Raw genomic sequence first — 18,637 nt, forward strand, 5'->3', positions numbered from 1 at the left:
TGGCCTGTTATGGGCAAGGACTTCTTCTACACATATTTCGTTGAATACTTTGGCTGCAAATGCATCCCATCTAGCTGGAACCTTTGTTGTTTTTTCCATCTATAAATTGCAAAATTGGTGGAATTTCTAGTACCATGAATACATGTAGGCTAGATTTCTACTACAAGATTGGTAGGAATTTCTACCAGCATGAATATATATATATAGCCATAATTTCTACTGCACAAAGTAGTAATAAGATTTCTACAGCACTAATTTTCACCAATTTCTAATTTTTCCAAAGCCTCTTGTGCTCACCTTGGAAGCAGGGAGGAAGGACAGGGCGCTGCTGCCTGCTAGCTTGAGGAAGGACAGGGCGTTGCTGCCTGCTAGCTTGAGGGACGTGCCGGGGCTTCTTGGGGTCCTCGCTCCAGGCTGCCACAGCAGGGAGCAGAAGGCTGCACAGCAGGGAGGCGGAGCTCTGCTGCGCTCCCGGCGGGCTCTACTGCGCTCCCGGCGGGGCTTTTCTGCTGGCGCCCTGCTGCAGTCCCGGCGGGGCTCTGCTGCTCGTGCTGCAAGCAGGCGGGCACAGCAGGAGGTGGGCCGGCGCAGCTGGGCGGCGTGCGCAGCAGGGAGAGAGGCGGGCGGCAGCCGGCCGGACGCCGCAGCAGACAAGGCCGGACGCCAGCAGACAGGAGGCGACCGGCGGCAAGGAGGCCCGATCCAGATCTGGGTCGGGTGGGGAGGAGAGGACCGAGGGGCTACAAGGGAAAGCGTCGCGTTTTGAGAAAAGCGAGTAGCGAGCCGCGTTTCGAAACGCAGTGTTGGGGTGGATTTTTTCGCGGTCGCGTTCCAAAAAAGCAAGATAATAAGCAGGGCGTTTGGCGGGATTATTTGGCTTTTTTCGCTTATAATCTGAGTAAAGCGGTCCCAAACAGGGCCTTAGCTAACTTGTCCACTCCGGAAGCATGCTGCATTCTCCCCCTCGTCTCATCCAACACAAACTTTAACCGTGATCTCTGATAGCTTCCCTCACGGAATAAACCCACGACGTAGCTGCAGTCGGATTCCAATATCATCTTGTTTTGTTTGGGCACCATTAACTATACCCTTCTGTTTCAATGCTTTCGAGGTGGTTGTGGTTGTGGTTGTGGCTGTGGCTGTGGCTATGGCTCTTTGGCTGGTTGTGGTTAGTGGCTGCTATTAATTTGTTGTGAGAAAAAAGTACTACTGTTTGACTGATAACTAGTGTTGAATTGGTGTGAGAAAAAAATATTATTCCTGATTGCAAGCAGAACTGTTGCTAGTTGCCAGCTGATTGTGTGAAGGTGAGCGGTGGCTGCACCTTGAGGCTTGAGCTCGTGCACATTCCGAACATATTTTTTTCCCCTGTGGATTCTTGAGAGCCGTTGCGGTTGCAATGTTCCAAAAGAAGGCTAAGATGTTTCATTGCGAGATGGCGATTCCACCGACGTCTCTTTGAAAACGAGGTTCCTTGCTCACGGGAGACTCCGCATCTCCATCAACGCAAACGGGAGCGCACGACGAGTACCGGTCAGGCGAGTGTCGGGAGGAGAAACGCTAAAGCCCCGGGTCGATCGGTCGGTCGATTGATCGAGAGTTCGAGACCGGCTCTTTTCAAAAAGAGTTCGAGACCGGAGCCGCTGCATTCAAGGTCGGTTAGCTGCGGCGTCGCGGGCGGGCTGGGGTAGGGCAAGGAGGGCGCGCTCTCGAGTAGGCAGGCATCGGTGTCGTTTCAGTTTCGTCAGATGGTGATGCAAAAGAGGTGGTTTCCTCGCGGCGATGGCGAGGTCCATTGATCAGGGGATTTGGACTCTAGCACCTCGGTAGCAAGCAGTGCATCATCACGCACGACTTTGGTGTGTGCCTGCGTGGTTGCTGCGTGGTGCCGCCGTGGGTTGCGTCTCCGGAAGGTGCAGGTGTTTGTGTATGTACAGGGAGGAGCATACGATCTCTCTCTCTCTCTCTCTCTCTCTCTCTCTCTCTCTCTCTCTCTCTCTCTCTCTCTCTCTCTCTTTTGCCACCAATATCTGCAGTGGAGTGGACAGTGACGACAATTGAGACATTGGGAGAGGTAATAATGTTGTCTTTTGGCTACTCTTGAAAGATAGGTTAAATGTCAGAGGAATGCTTAGAAGAAAGACAATGTATCTGGATGATTATACTTGTGTTTTCTGCACCTGTCAAGACGATGAGACAATTACACATCTGTTCTTGAATTGCCCTTTCTCTCAACAGTGCTGGATCAGTATTGGGTTGCATATTCAGTCTAATTTGGGTCCTCTAGCAGTCCTAGAAGATCTACGAAGGCAAATTGCAGAACCTTTTTTCATGGAAGTGATAACACTCATGTCATGGAGCATTTGGAATGCACGGAATAACTTCATATTCAAGAATGAAGCCTTCTCAATTCAAGGGACCAAAAATGCCTTCATAAAGGAATTTGCCTTGGTCATCCAAAGAGCAAAGACAAAATATTTTCCAAACATTGTACAATGGCTAGAATCACAAGCTTAGTTGTCCGTGTCGAGTGGGTTTTCTTTTCTTTTACTTTTCTCTTGTAAGCAGTTAGTGGTGTTACTCTCCTTTTTTTTCTTTAATATATAACCAGTAGGAGATCACACCCCTCCTGTTACCTCAAAAAAAATGTTGTCTTTCAAATGCACCATTTTGGCACATCTCAAAACACGAAAACGCGTCCGTGCCCAGGGGATTCTCTGGCACCTCAAAGGGCCACGTCGCCCAGAAAAGGAGCCACTGTCTGATCGGGCAATCCAACGGCCATTGTCATGGGCGGGGTCGCGAGCACCAAGCCGGCGACCGGGCAACGAGCCAGCGGCGGATGCGGCCGCACCGCCAGGGACCTCGCACGCGGCCGCGGCAGCCTCGGCTGGGAGGAGCAGATGGGCCGAGGGAAGACCTGACGCCGGAAGGAGAGTGTGGGCTTGCGGCGGAGACGACGCGCCCAACTGAGGAGCTGGAAGGCGACGCCGACCAAATCCGCCATGAGCACCCATCCGTGGACCGATTCCTTCAGCCGTGACCTACGCCTCCGCACCAGAAACCTCCCCAACCCCTAAGGCGGAGGCTTCGTCAACAACACCAGCTCCCGTTGATGAAGACAAGCTGCCGCCATGGACGAGCCTGATGATGAGGTACCCCTCCCAGCCTTTCCTCCCTTCGATTGGTTGGACAAATGGAACCGTGGCCACGCCGCGAAGCTGATGCCCCCCCCCCCCAAACCCCCTAATGCCGGCCACCATTGGTGCTCGGTTTGGGATTGGGACAGTGGCAGCTACCGCTTTGTTGCTTACTACTGGTGGCGTGGACCTGCTGCTGGTTTGCTGCTTCACGTGGGGGGACAGAGAGAAATTAGGCATGGGCTCCTGCTGTGCTAGCTCGGTGGAGATTTGAGAGGGGGAGGGAGGAGCTGCTCCTGTTGTTTTGTAGTTGATCAGCAGCAGAGGAAGACCTGGGTGTTAATGGTCTGCGTGCTATTTGCCTTGCTACTACCTCTTCTGGGTAGTTGAAGCAGGGGGGAGGAGGAGGAGGAGAACATAATAGAGGAGGCAAACATCTCTTACAAAGGGGATGCACACCATGTGCTCGATGGTTTGCATTTGGGACCACTTCTCTGATAATTAAACATCTTCCTTCATTATTGACTAATAACCGTGCCTATTTTGTTAATTTGGTAGGTATCATAACAAATTCTCTCTCTGCTGAAGATATGAACGATATACTTGCTATGCAGCTCCATAAGATTGTGGGACTTGAAATGACTGAAAACATGCATTTAACTAACACACATTGCTTGTCATTAATCTGGAAAAGTTTGCATCTGCTATTCAGGTATGAATGAACTGTTGTTTAACTAAACCCTAACGCTTCTCATATGGCATTTGGTTAGCACTTGTCCAATGGCAATACATTACAACGCTAGATCCTGATTTGAATTAGTCTTATAAGGTACTTCAACACAAGATCTTAATGCTATTATCTTTAATTTTATCCTCAAGTAACATGAATTGTTTTCTAGAACAATGCTCTTGATTCAACCACACAAATACAATTTTTCTATATACCAATGCTACTAACAATGATCCTTTTTTTTAATGCATATTCATTCCCTTCGTGTATCTATTGTAAGAAATTTTAGATAGTTCATAAGCCTGCATCTAATTCAGGTTTCCAGTTAGCAATGTTTGAGTTAAGGTGAGTTGAAAATGGAAAAAACAGAATATGCAAAGGGTTATTGTGTTATCTATCTAGCCTTTTGTCCGATCAATGGGATCCAGCGTAAGGACAATTATAAGGTTATGGTAATCAGAGAATGATCATCAAGTTACTAACAGACAAATTAGTGTGTAGATATATACATGTTTGTTCATTTCTGTTGATGATCCTTTGTTATTGTATCATGATGACAACGCAAATATCTATTAGGGATTTTAAAGGCTCCATCCATGATTTGCTTTTACACTAAATTTATTTGTAGAGTGACCTGCACAACATATGTTTTTTGGCTTCTGGTTTCCTTCCGACAATATCAACTCTTCTTTGTTAGGCCTCTTGGGCCTTCTCAAGTTCTTATGACAGGAGGCTACATTTGTCCACTTTATTTATCAGCTGTTTGCTCAGATCTTCCTTATCCTTCTCCATGTCTACAATTATTCTTCGTCCCTCCTTGCAGTTTAAACTAATGATTTCAGAGTTTCATTCTCAGATGACAACGTTACAACCACTGAACTTTAGTCTTGTAACTTCTTTATCTTTTCCCCATTAGTGCTGCGCACAAGCATCAGTTGTCAGAACCTTACAAAAAGTGAGACAAGATGATTTAGCACAACTTACAAACGACTCACTGAACAAGAGTAATGTCCCTTATCAGACTATGAGAAAAAATTCTTTAGTGTAATATCTTTTACTTCAACAAATTATTGTTATTATTATACATTTGTCCTATTTGAGACCAATGTTATCTGCATTAATAGAGCCTCTTACACGGTAAACGAAAACAATGAGATATTTATATGTATCTACATGAGTTCTTCTTTCACAACGACTACTACAATACTACTCTGCCCTTACAATAGGACACTAAGTAATATTGCATTTACCATTTTCCCCGTAAAACTTCTCATGCACAATACCATATTTTGTATCCAAAACCATTATACTGCCATCAATGTGACTTCACTCCCAACCATACGCAGAATCAGTGTGTATGTCGATGCTCTGAATAAATGAAAAACCCGATTATAGCATACATATCCTGTGAGCTGGCCCCACTCCAACGAGGGCGCGGCAACGCTGCGCCAAGCTTTCTAGTTTTAGTTTATGGCCCCACAAGAACTTTTTATTTCAGGCAGAGGCTCACATATGAACATGATCGTTTGCTGGGTCGATGTCGTCGTCTTCCTCGTTCGTGTTGCCTCTGAAGTCAGGCCCAAGGTCCACACATCATTTTCTCTTTCCATTTTTCCAAAATACACAGGACATCGACACAGGCATGTACACAACCCATAAACTCGTGAACACTTCGGAAATATGGGTTGGAAGTCGACCAATCCCCAAGCGTCCGTTTTAGTTGACGCGCCGTGCCTGACTTCACATGTGCCATGGCTCCCCGTGGTTACAGCCGCAGATCAATATTACGGGCACCTCCGTGAATCTTGCATGGCCTTCGCACCACTCAATATCACTGGCGGGGAGTTGTAACTAGTATATACCTGTCAGTTCAATAGTCATGAATTCAGCATTTTCAGAGATTCCCTGGCACTTTTGCATCGACGAGGGTCGGAACAAAAAGCTCATCTGTGACCACCTTACAGCCATATCTCAATACATTGGAATGGCGATAATGCCGATAAAGCAAACAGAAAACAAAACTTGCCAGCACCAGGATTCTGATGGGGTCTCTACATCCTAGGAACGACTGATTCGGTTCAGGTTTCAGAAGAGTAGAAGTCTTCTAGTTCTCATCTTGGCCAATTACCCGATTAACTACACCAACAGCGATTGTGCGACCAGACAACCTTAAGTATGCCCTCCCAAGTGCTCGGCTCTTGGAGAATTCCTGAACGCAGACTGCCCCATCGAGTGTAACCTGATCCAAGAATTAGAAGAGCATGAGTTTTGAATTGTACTGTGCTGTACAAGTTCCACAAACTATACTATCCTAGGACATGAAATTTCGAAAAAGAAAGGTGCACACAATGATCCCCACTCGCTGATTACCTGAACAACAGCGTTCTGTTTTGATTTAAGAAATCGAGGTGCTGATTTACTTGGTTTCCCAGTCTTGTCAAGCAAAGCAATGATTTTTGTTACTTTTGCGGCCTCCTTGACATGATGTATGTGAAACTCCACCTAGGTCCATAACATTGTCATGATTATTACCCTGCATTTAATGCTAACCAAGCAGGCTTTTGCTCTTTTATTTTTACCTGAGAACCAGCAAGAATTGGAATGGCAATATCCAGGACTAGAATCTTAAGCTCCAAGCGGTTAGCTACAGCCACAGGGAAACCAGGGTGGCAAAGCACCCCGCCAGGTATTAGTTGATTCCCATCAATACCCTGTAAACTAACCGCCACATTGTCACCAGCTCTTGCTATGCTGCATGAATTAGTGTCCCGCTCAATGTTTTTCACTGTCGCCTCTACCCTGCAAGGTAAAACTAACACCTGCAGCAGGCAATAACGCACAAGATGTCAGGAGAGAGAGTATTTAAACAACTTTGCTGCAGCTACATTCTAGCATCTGGTTACTGGAAGATGAAGGAGGGCATCAAACAGCCAATATCACGGTCTCAGTAGACTAGAATCCTATTCACTGGTCTCAAATTCTCAATGCAGTAGAGGATCATTTGCAGCTTCTGCAGAGAAAATAAGTTTTAAAGGAAATATACCTTAGAACCATTTTGAATAGCCCCGGTTTCCAATTTTCCAAAAGCTGCCAACTGCCCTGTTGACTGAGACTTGATAACATCACAGATTGGAAGAATGAGGGGCTTTGTAACATCCCGAGAAGGAAGCTGCAGGGAATCAATAGCATCCAAGAGACAGAACCCCTGATACCTGAAAGTATTCAGATAGATTTAAAATGAAGCCAATGTACTATGGTTCAGATAGTTGTGTCCAGGTTCAGCTAGTGCCTAGGTTCGTTGCTACTAATGCTACATAGATTTCAGCTTGTAGTTAAAGAGAATAATATGCAGATCATATGGGCATTGACTGCATTGATTAGGAGGATATCGTAGGCAGGTGTGCAGCAAACTAGTTTACTTGGATCAAACTGATGAAACAGTCTGTAGATTTGTCTTGAAAAAAACAAATGAGGATATAACTATTAACAAATATACAACAATAAAAATTAGAGCCACAGTTACATTTTGGAGTTGTATCAATGTTCAAAACAACACTGATCAGAGGGAGTAATAAGGAAACCCAATAAGGAACTACCGTTGGTGATAATCTCCTAAGATCGTTTTCATGCAAGAGACCTAACAGGCTAGCATGCTATGTATAGTAGTGGTCTTGAAGATTTATGCTCCAAAGGGATTGTTGGTACCCTAAAATAGTCAATCCATGAGATGATACAGATTTAACATCCATTATGACAATAGTTTTGAAGAGATTCTTCTAAACAAAGTGGAACATAAAAACTTCATGTCATAAATTTCAGACATCTTTAAAAAGAGGTCATTAACTCCACCACATCGTCATCATTGAAACACTTACCAGGAAGTCAAACGAGCATCCGAAGGAGGTTTGATCAAATTTTGATTTTCTACAGCACTAAGAGGAATCCAGGTAATAGCTGAGTCTTTGAAGTTGCAAGCATCAACCACAAGAATAGCTGCATCAGCTTGTGTTGCACCAGATATCATATTTGGCACAAAATCTTTGTGGCCAGGTGAGTCAAGCAAAACCACACGGTATTTCTTCGTCTCCAGATAGGCCACACCTACTGTCATTGTCACACCTCGTTCCCTTTCTTCACTGCTCTCATCCATGGCCCATGCAAAAGCAAATGATCCCTTCCCCTAAAAAACGAATTATAAAACACAAACAGTTAGATATGCACATGAAGAAATAGAGCAGCACATATGAAAGAGAGAATCGACATACTTTCTCTTTCGACTCCTTCTCATTCTTGTGCATATCTTTTCTCGATATCCTTCCTAATAGATGCAGTAATCTCCCAGATAGTGTCGACTTGCCAGAATCAACATGACCCACCTACCCACATTGTTCAAAGTCATTTCCCTTTAGACACAGGATATCTAGAAGAACAACAATGCCAAATAATAGATACTATATTTACAACAGGACATGAGTGATGACCTACTATTGCAAGGTTTAGTTGGCTCAGCACCCCTGACTCCTGATCAGCTAACATCCACTTCTCAGGCTTATACTCTTCAGGCAAACAAGGTTTTGTAACATTCACATTGTTCTTGTCTACATTTAGCTGGCTTATGTCAGAAGAGAGTTTCTGGGTCACATAATCATTCTGTGACGAACTGCTAGCCCCACCACTCTTGTCATCCTTCAGCTGAAAATGATCAGGGACCGATAGAGCTGTCCTTTCCACAGGTATTTCATCAGAAACTACAGGAATTTTCTTCTTTTTTTCAGCACCTAATGAGCTACCAGCAGATGGTAACTGTGTGGAATTGGCTGTTGAGATGCACAAAAGATTAAAATTGAGGAAATAAAAAAATACCTTACAACCTTCGTTTTTCAGCAGACACGCTTATCAAAGGAAAGAGCGATAATACTGTTAATAGAATACCCAGCACTTCAATCTTATTACAAGAACCACTCATCAAAAAACATGGCAAAAAAGATATAGAGTGCAAAGCCATCAAACAAGCAAACCACTTCTTTTAGTGTGCATTGAAAATGTTTAGCATCCACAGATACTTATGCACAATCCAATGCTACGGATTGCAACAGCAATGAAGTTCTTCAACTAGACTGCACGAAAGTAGCAAGTTCACAGAGCCATGAGATTATGAAAAATTGCTGTGTTGGGAAAAAAATCGAAAGCCTGTTCTCAGCATACGAGAAGGAAGCGTGCATTGTTATGCTGTGAATTATTATCTTTCCCTTTCTCCTTTTCATATTTATTTGGGTAATTAGGAAGCAGCCAACTTGATGCTACATGCCAGCTGAGTTCTTTGTTAGACATAACAATCTATAAAAATGATTCCACAATGTGCACCAAACCACCAATAATACCTTTATCACATGACGTATTAGCATGCTTTCTCGCAGAATCACCATCAGAATGTACACCACGAGTCTTCATTGGCGTCTTGGCAGAATCTGTTTTTGGTGCAGCACATGCCCTAGGCTCACTTGACGCTGCGTTGACTGCATCTGATAGGACAACGATAACATATAAGGAAACATTACGAGTCCTCGTTTACTTATAAAATTATAAACAGAATCAGAATGGCTGAAGCATTTGTGATTCTAGACACCTTTTAATGAACCATCCTTGGCAGATTTGATAAAGGTTTCACGGAAAACCCCACACATCTCACAGTACGTCATGCTTTCATGATTATTGAATGTGCACATGGAACACGTCCAATGCACGGGCACCATAGTTGAGGACTTCTTCAATGATTCTATTCAATATAATTGAAACAAATATTAGAGATCAAAGAGTCATATTACAATCAATTGGATTGTAGCAGAGAAACTCCTTGAAACTAAAACATACAATAAGGACACAAAGTGCAAAACATCTAAAGCATAAAAGTTGGCAGCCCCAAAATGATACCAGTCAAATCATTAGCTGGATGACGTAAAAGAAAACCATTTCCGAAGCTTAGAAGGTTAAAAGAAATCTATGCATGTGCGCAACAATCCAACAAACAATCAGCAGTGGAACCTGTTGGACTGAGGATAAAAGTACCCACCCCTCCCACTATAACACCTGGGTTTTATGGTCGGGTTGGCTAGGTGGGGCGCTCTAACTTGGTACCAGAGCCGAGGTCCTGGGTTCGATCCCTCCCGGCCACGCAATTTCCGCTGCGTGATTTCCCCTGCGTCTCTCGTGTGCTGAGACCTACTGCGGGCTACGCCGGGCACTAGAACCTGCTGCGGGCTACGCCGGGCTCGCACGCCGTAGGGGGAATGTTGGACTGAGGATAAAAGCCCCCACCCCTCCCACTATAACACCTGGGTTTTATGGTCGGGTTGGCTAGGTGGGGCGCTCTAACTGAACCCACTAGTTTGACTGGTAACCTCCTAAGCCCCCACAACTTCATACTGCACAAGGATTTTGTGTAACTTTTGACTGCTTGATTGGATGGATGAAATTTGGCCTCCAATCAGAGAAATGCACATATGCAGGATGCCTTCAAGCAATGAACATGTAAAACAACATCTCCATTGCACTGGATAAAAGGATGGAGATTTTACATGTAATAAGTCACAGTTTCATATATAGCTACAGAACAGCTGTACAAAGGTACATACAATCCACAACAACCAGATGAATTTATCCACAGTTGGTGTGCAAAAGAAGAACTAGAAACTAATGCAAGCCAAGGGAATAAACAATATGATCTTAGTAACCATTGTTTAGAGCAATACAACTGCCATTGTGAAGGCTTACATTAACCATGCACTGTCAGAATCAGACGATAAAGCAACTCTAGTAAACATTTCTGCCTCATTAGAGATGACATGAATAAAACCAGAAGATTCGGAAGTATACCTTTTCCCTTCTGAACAGGATGTTGATCGTTGCCATATCTTGTGTCATCATACTCATCATAATCATCATCATACTCATCATAGTCATCGTAATCATCATCATAGTCAGGCCCAGATACAACTTTGCGAGGCATTCTCCTGGCATAAAGAGGTTCCAACAACGAAAGCAGTGTGAGCCATGCATATGGCGAGTATAAAGTATAAACTAGGGATGGTTCATCCGGTCATCCCAATCAAGGAACCCTGAATCCCACCCCCAGCAAAATAGCAAGTTATCAGTCTATAGGAAGCACTAAACAGAGCAGTTCCTAGTGAAGACTAGCATAAGCTTCGTCTCCAGCCACTTGTCTTCCCTGCCCCAGCCACACAACAAATGTAATTGAAATTCACAGTTTAAGCCTAAAGATCTGATATCAAAACAAGTAACTAACTCAACTGCCTAATGCTACCACTCTGAGCTCACTCACAGTCTAGCAAATACTTCCCGCTGAACGTTGATAAGATTTTTCTTTCCTCCAACAAATGAAGAAGCATCAGATCAAATTCACTTCCTGTTTCAGCAAATACGCACGACTCTGCTGACAAGCGAACACAGCACGCCAACAACAAAGCACAAAATGTAGAGATTCCATAGAACGAGATGCGGATTATAAATTTTATAATTCACCACGTATCTGGTATCTACCTACAGTACATCGCTCCCCTAAACCTCAGTCCTCCGTGCAGCCCTCTTACTGCACCCGCACCCACTCTCTCGTCCCCCTGAGCCCCTAAACCCTAGTGGCACTATCCATCGAAACCCATCTCTGCCTCCCCTGACTCCGCCACCCGCTAAAGCCCCTCGCCCCTCGACATCTCGTCCTGCCGCAGAACAGCCGCTGCGGCGCCGGATGCGCGTGCCGCTGTCACCGGAAGCAGCCCGCAACCCACGAACACGCGGCAAACACGACGAACACGAGACCGAAACGAAACCCCCATCGGGAAACGAGCAGATTGGGGGGCACCCTCCGAGCGGAAGCGCCAGCGCAGCAGGCCCAGACCCGAAAGGCGAACTGGGAAATGCCAGAAACCCACGGGGAGCAACGGGGAGAGCGCGGGTGTACCTCGACCGCCGGCTAGATGTGATCGGGGGCTCGAAACCTTGAGCTCTCTCGCCGCTCTCCGGAGGGCGTGTGGGAGCTTCTCTGGACTGGTGCCGCGAGAGCCGAGAGGGTTGGGGATCGTGTCGGGGGCAAGTCGAGCAGGCGCGGCCGCCGTGGTGGGGGAGTGGGGAGAAGCGTAAACGGAACGGGACGGAACGGAACGGGACGGAACGGAACGGAAGGCGTGGACGCAGTCAGACGGTTGGCCCCGCCGGACTATATGGGCCTACATGTTGTTGAAAGGCTGGTGGTGTGGGCCGGGCTAACCGTTTTCTCTTGGCCTTTGCTGCTGGCTGGACTTATACCAGTTGACTGACGTAGCGGCCGGGTCGCCGGGAGACTTCCGAGTTCCGGTCCCCCCTCCACTGCCGGAGGAGGAGATGGCCGTGCCGGCGCCCGCGAAGGTGGCGCGCGCGCTTGCGGCCTCGGCGGCGGTGCTCGTGCTGCTGTGGTGCGTCCGTTTCCGCGGTGGTCTCTCCCTCGGCTCCCCTGCCAACAAGGGCCTCATCTTCAACGTAAGACCGACCCTTCTTCGATCCCATTCCGTTACAGCCCCCCGGTCCTTGGTTAGATTGGACTGTCTTTGATTGCCGTGATCCCGTTCCCTCCATTTTTCTTTCGGATTTTGGCGCTTCGGCACCGCTGGCGAACGGGGATCTGCCGTGGTGAATGTGAATCAACATATTTTCTCTAACCAACCGGTTGATGCCACATGGTGGCTAATGGATTTGTCGCTGCTTTGGCTGTAACCTGCAATTCTGTGCTGTACTAGTAGTCATTTGGTTGCTCTGGCAATCTAGTGTTGTAGATTCGTGGTGTGCTCAAGCTGGTTTCAGTATTTTCAAATCTAGATGTTAGTATGTTTTAGGCCTTGTTTAGTTGCCTTCAAAATTCCAAAACTTTACAAGATTCCCCATCACATTGAATGTTTCAACGCATGCATGAAGTATTAAATGTAGCTAAACAAAATAACTAATTACACAGTTTGTCTATAATTTGCGAGACGAATCTTTTGAACCTAATTAACCCATGACAGAATAATAATTACCAAATACAAACGAAAATACTACAGTACTTTGCACCCAAAAGTTTACGCATAAGGATTGCCTTATAGGATTCCTGCTCTCTGGTTATTTGCCAGATGTCACACCCTATGGATGGCATGTTTAATTGTGACATTCAAGAGAAATGCTGACTCTGGTTCACCTGTCACTTTGTCAGCCAACCGTACGTACTTTTGCAACTGTATATATGTAATTTGAAAAAAAAAATTCTAGATTGCGGAAAAGTTCTAACATTCAGGAATGAATGTCTACATGCCATATGTAATTTGATTAGCTTGAATTAGACTGTCAGTCTACCATATATGTATCCCTATTGCTTTGGAGTGTTCATCACCAACAACAAGGTGATATTCTGACAGCTAATTTTGTTGTCCTTAATCGGTCATACATTCTTGAATTGAGGGGTATCAGAATATCTTCAGACATTTTAGATTTGTAATAACAGAAATTCTGGAGCTTAATCTCTTCAAAGTTGCAACTGTACGCTAAAAAAATATTTCATGGATTTTATTGGAGTGTATACAATTGTATATCAGATAGGATCTCTATTCAGGAATGTATAAAATTGTATATCAGATATGGTTTGTTTTAAAACCAAACTGCTGGAGGTACCAGCTCGCAGTGAGGCATCAGACTAATAAACAAGATATGACATCTTTAATAAGCACATTTATGATCACAAGACTTCACTGACAGTTCAAAGTAGGATCTAGATTGAAAGCCTTGTCATCTCATCCGAATGTTATTTTCTTCTTTCTGTGAAATCTTTATGCCAGCGTTTCACCTCATCATCATCCTGCGTTCCCGTCTAGCCCCAGTCGACTGTGCTTGCTCATAGAATACTCCATTTCTGCATGAAGTGGATATTTTTCACTGTCAATCATGGGGTGTAAAGAATTTATTTTCCATTGCCATCTTATTCCTGACATCCAAATTTACCATAAGCAGTTATGCTAAACAAAAAAAAATCCCTAGTTCATATTTGTTTTCATCCATAGGAAGCCAAGAAACTAGAAAGCCATTCATTGACAGGGAATCCTAGTCTTTATTTCAACAGAAAGAATCCTTAGACTGTATGGTGTCATGTTTGCACTTTTTTTTTCTCAATGAAAGAGAAGGTTATACTTAAAATGTTTTAACGCAATAAGCCATGTTTGCGCAGGTGCATCCTGTGCTTATGCTGATAGGATTCATCATCCTAGGGAGTGAAGGTAAAGTGCAGGTCCTTTATTTCTCTTCTTTCCTTTGATGATCTTTCCATAATGTGGAAGTATTGAACATTTTTTACCAAACTTTTGTAATTTGTCTGCAGCCATAATGAGCTATAAAATACTGCCCTGGAGTCACGATACAAATAAGATGGCTCACATGGTTCTTCATGCTGTTGCCCTCTTCCTGGGTTCTGTTGGGATATATGCTGCCTTCAAGTTCCACAATGAAAGTGGAATTGCTAATCTCTACAGCTTGCATTCGTGGGTTGGACTTGGAACTATCTGCCTATATGGCATACAGGTGATTCATTTGAACCCTTTTCTTTGGGACATTGTGAAATATTTGCAGAGGACATTGTTCCCCTTTTGACACATGTGTAGCAATGCAAGTATGATTGCCATACAGCTTTATTCGTGAAAGGTTCTTTTCCACTAGGTGCGAGCCTTGCACTGCTATTTGAAAGAATTAACATCTATAGATTTAACTTTCTTTTCTTTTTCGTTGAGCTGGGCTTTGTAAGCATGCAGTGTTCTGATCTTTTTCATATTGTGGTGGTGTCTTGTTTTTTTATAGCACTGTACAAGAACCAGATCTGGTTGAGCCTGAAACATTTTAATGCATTGATGTCATATTTCAGTGGCTACTTGGCGTTACAACCTTCTTCTACCCTGGTGCTTCACCAACAGTCCGGCGCCGGATGCTCCCGTGGCACGTTCGCTCTGGGCTTGTCATCTACATTCTGGCACTGTTTGCGGCAGAGTTGGGTTTCCTGGAGAAGCTCACCTTCCTCCAGGCGGCCGGCCTCGGCAGGTACAGCTCGGAAGCCCTGTTGGTGAACTTCACAGCTCTTCTCGTGGTACTTCTTGGCGCTTCTGTTGTGCTGTATGTCACTGCCCCAATGCACAACGAGCAGACGCATGGGTATTCAGCAGTGCACAAGACCTGAGCCACTGATACTGCTGGTGTATCCTTGTAAGAACCAAATCCAAATCAAAATTTGCCCGGCCTTGTGTATAAATGTTGTTGAGACTTACAGTTAGTTCAGATTTAGCGGGCGTGTATAAATGTGTAATGGTACTGCAAAATACATTTCCCTCCAGGTTTAACAATAAGAGTAACAGAAAGATCTATGCTGAATTCTCTGTGCCTCTTCCAGTTCCGTCTCATTCTATCGAACCGCAAGCAAAGCCTGTCGAAGCTGGTGACATGATTTGCTGAAGTTTGTGCAAAATCACATACTAGCAGTCACATGCAGTAATTACAAAGAGAATCTTCCGCTAGCACGCCCACTCCTAAACCAAATGATTCGTGCGATTTTGCTCCACAACGCTCGCGCGAAGAAGTAGCTAAAGATGATTGCGTCCTCCCTCGACCACACTGGACACCGCCCCCTGCTCGCCGCAGTCGGCTCGCGCGTTCTTCTGCTTTCCCGCAGCCGTCGGCGCGGTGGCACTCCGCGTGTCGTGAGTTCTTAACTGCCAACTGGTATGGTAAAAGCCAAATTCCCCGTCTTAAAAAAAAAGGCAGAGATCCGGAGGAAATAGAGTGGTCGGGGAGCTGATAGCTGAACCAATTGCCCAATCACACACGAATCACATATACTAGTTACAACTTACAAAACGAAACCTACCCGTAAGTAATAATACGGCGAATCTAAACAAATGCCGATCCATGCAATCGTGCATGGGCATGTCTATTTAATTTGCATTGTCCCCTAGCTCGACACGCATGCAGCGCCGCCGCCTACGCCGAGAAGTAGCTGAGAACGGCGTCCTCCCCGACGAGCCAGGCGGCGCCGCCGCCGGGGTTCGCGCCGGCGGCATTGCCGTCGGCCGTTCGCTTCTCCTTCGCCCACGCGGCCGCCGTCCACCGCCGCCTCTGCTCGCCGTCCGCCGGCGCCGCCTTCTCCTCGCCGCAGCGTGCCGCCGCCGCCGCGGCGTTCCGCGCCGCCCTCCTCTCGGCGCGCCGCTGGGCCACGTACTCCTCGGAGATGTACACGTCCATGGATCGCGAGTTCGATCGATCGCGACCGGGCGCTAGTCTTTTACTGCTGCTGCAAGGAGCGAGAGAGTGGCAGCGCGTACGGCACGGCCCCCTGGAGCAGCAGTGATAGCTAGGCTGGCTGGTAGAGCAGCTAGTGCTAGGCTGTTGGCCGTTGAGTTGCCGAGTTGGGAAGGCCGGCATGTGGCGCGGCCGGGGATTTATCGGGAGCCGCCGAGCTGAGAGGGCGCCGAACCGGTGGGCACGGCCATGGTTTGGCCCCCAGCTCCGCGCGCTCTCGAAACCACCACCCCGCGTCGCGGCGCGCGTTCCAGGCCCTCGGCCTCCGATTCTGCGAGCCGTGGCTGCCGGTTTCCGTCGGAAGCGGCGAGGACCTGGGCCGGGGGTCTCTCGAAACGAAACGGAACGGGGCGGCACCTTTGTGCCAGCTGTGTCGGGCGTGATGGGCATCTACGAAACGGGCGACACCGACGTCCCCTGGCCCCGCCCCGTCCAGAGCACCACCCGCAGGTTGGTGGGTGGTAGCTCGCGCGTACACGAGAACGAAAGAATCTAAGCGTTCGTCGTACGAAGCGTGGAGCCGGTCGCGAATCTTTAAAAGACCTAAAGGGGCATTTCTGCCTCCACATTGCGCCACGTAGGCTGAAATATCTCGCCCGTCGGATCGCGCGTGAATGGCTCGGATTGATCCAACATATGGGTCCCACCGTGAGCCTCGTAGGACCCAACAATGTGGGTCCCACAAGTGGGCCCCACCGTGGACCCACGGGACCCACAAGTGGGCTATGGGCCCACCGTGGGCCCCATAGGACCCAACAATGTGGGCCCCACAAGTGGGTCCCACCGTATGTGGGGCCCACGGAACCAATTATATGTGGGGCCTACTATAGTTTTTTTAAAAAAACCTCTGCAGTCTGATAAAATCAACTCGCACTCTATCTACGTCGCTCCACATAAAACTCTATGAGTTTTGGTGAAATCAATTTGCACTCCACAAACAACAAATCCACAGAAAACACCCCAAGACTACTACAAAACCAACCCGCTTAATGTATATCGTTGACGGGTTAAATCGCCTCACATATTTACACATTGCATAATAAGCTATAACACTGCCCATAATAGAATATACAGGGGATTTCTGCCCCCACATTGCGCCACGTAGGTTGAAATATCTCGGCCGTTGGATCGCGCATGAATGGCTCGGATTGATCCAACATATGGGGCTCCCACATATGGGCCCCACCGTGGGCCCGTAGGACCCAACAATATGGGACCCACAAGTGGGTCCCACCGTATGTGGGGCCCACGGAACCAATTATATGTGGGGCCTACTTCAGTTTAAAAAAAACCTCTGAAATCTGATAAAATCAACTCGCACTCTATCTACATTGTTCCACATAAAACCATATGAACTTTGGTGAAATCAATTTGCACTCCACAAACAACAAATCCACAGAAAATACCCCAAGACTTCTGCAAAACCAACCCGCTTAATGTATATCGTTGACGGGTTAAATCGCCTCACATATTTACACACTGCATAATGGGCTATAACACTGCCCATAATAGAATATACCAGATAATCCCTACCTTTGGAAAAAAACATAGTAATTTTATTGTCAATTATACTCAACTTCATTTATATAGTCCAGCCCACACTCAGTTAATTTCAGCCTACACTTAATTTTATAAAAAAAACTCCTCGAACTTTATCAAAATTAATATATAGTCCAGCCCACACTCAGTTAATTCATAAATATCATTTATTCAAGCCACTTCTTCAGCAATTTTACGAGAACTCTCTCGATCCAACTACCTCTCAGGTAACTTTATGACAACCAACCCACGATCCATGCATTTTTTACAAATCCAAACTCTACAGCAATTAACTCATGCTCCATAGACTTTTACGAAAAAAAACCCTAAACTTCCTAAAAATGTACTCACACCCAAAACTTTGCAAAAAAGGCTCCCAAAATCATGACGATCAACCCGCGGCCCCTACATTCTAACTAAGTAATAATTTCTATAAATTAATCCATAGTCTAAAATTTCGCGATAAATATTCCCAGCCTTCGTACCAATCACTGGGCTGCAAGTTATGGCGCGGCCGCGCCAGTATTTCTAGTCTTTACGAAAGTTATTTCAAAAAAAAAACTTTACGAAAGGGATCGCGTACTCCCCCGGCCTCTATCCTTCAGAATCTTTACTAAATAGAAGAAGTCGCGAACCGTGGGCTCGTGTCACAACCATGGTTAACCTTACCGGTGGGAACCGGTCCGGTTTGACCGGTAACCGGTCAAACCGGTCCGGACCGGTTCCGGTTCCGACCGGTTCCCAACCGGTCCAAATTCAAATTTTGAATTTGAATTCAAAAAAATGAAAAATTCTCAAAAAATTCCTAAAAATATTTCAAGGTGTGATGAATCTAATGGTGTCAAATTTTCTCAAAAATTCGTTCATTTAGTATGGT

General features: G+C 45.9%; 2 protein-coding genes across 2 annotated transcripts; one reads left to right on the forward strand and one right to left on the reverse strand.

The window, feature by feature from the left end:
* Positions 1–5,718: 5,718 nt before the first annotated feature.
* On the reverse strand, positions 5,719–12,007 carry LOC120650580 (HBS1-like protein). The gene is made up of 11 exons (XM_039927753.1): positions 11,846–12,007; positions 10,744–10,880; positions 9,497–9,646; positions 9,252–9,392; positions 8,356–8,687; positions 8,136–8,246; positions 7,746–8,050; positions 6,914–7,082; positions 6,450–6,689; positions 6,241–6,372; positions 5,719–6,109 (listed from the first exon to the last, which is right to left on the reverse strand). Exons 2-11 carry the CDS (start codon positions 10,874–10,876, stop codon positions 5,975–5,977), a joined length of 1,848 nt encoding a protein of 615 aa, XP_039783687.1. The 5' UTR covers positions 10,877–10,880; positions 11,846–12,007; the 3' UTR covers positions 5,719–5,974.
* Positions 12,008–12,130: 123 nt separating this feature from the next.
* LOC120650581 (probable ascorbate-specific transmembrane electron transporter 1) lies at positions 12,131–15,297 on the forward strand. Its single transcript, XM_039927754.1, has 4 exons — positions 12,131–12,399; positions 14,111–14,159; positions 14,261–14,460; positions 14,798–15,297. Exons 1-4 carry the CDS (start codon positions 12,265–12,267, stop codon positions 15,104–15,106), a joined length of 693 nt encoding a protein of 230 aa, XP_039783688.1. The 5' UTR covers positions 12,131–12,264; the 3' UTR covers positions 15,107–15,297.
* Positions 15,298–18,637: the final 3,340 nt, after the last annotated feature.

The sequence above is a fragment of the Panicum virgatum genome, chromosome 9K (genome assembly GCF_016808335.1).
Source record: "Panicum virgatum strain AP13 chromosome 9K, P.virgatum_v5, whole genome shotgun sequence".
Taxonomy (NCBI): domain Eukaryota; kingdom Viridiplantae; phylum Streptophyta; class Magnoliopsida; order Poales; family Poaceae; genus Panicum; species Panicum virgatum.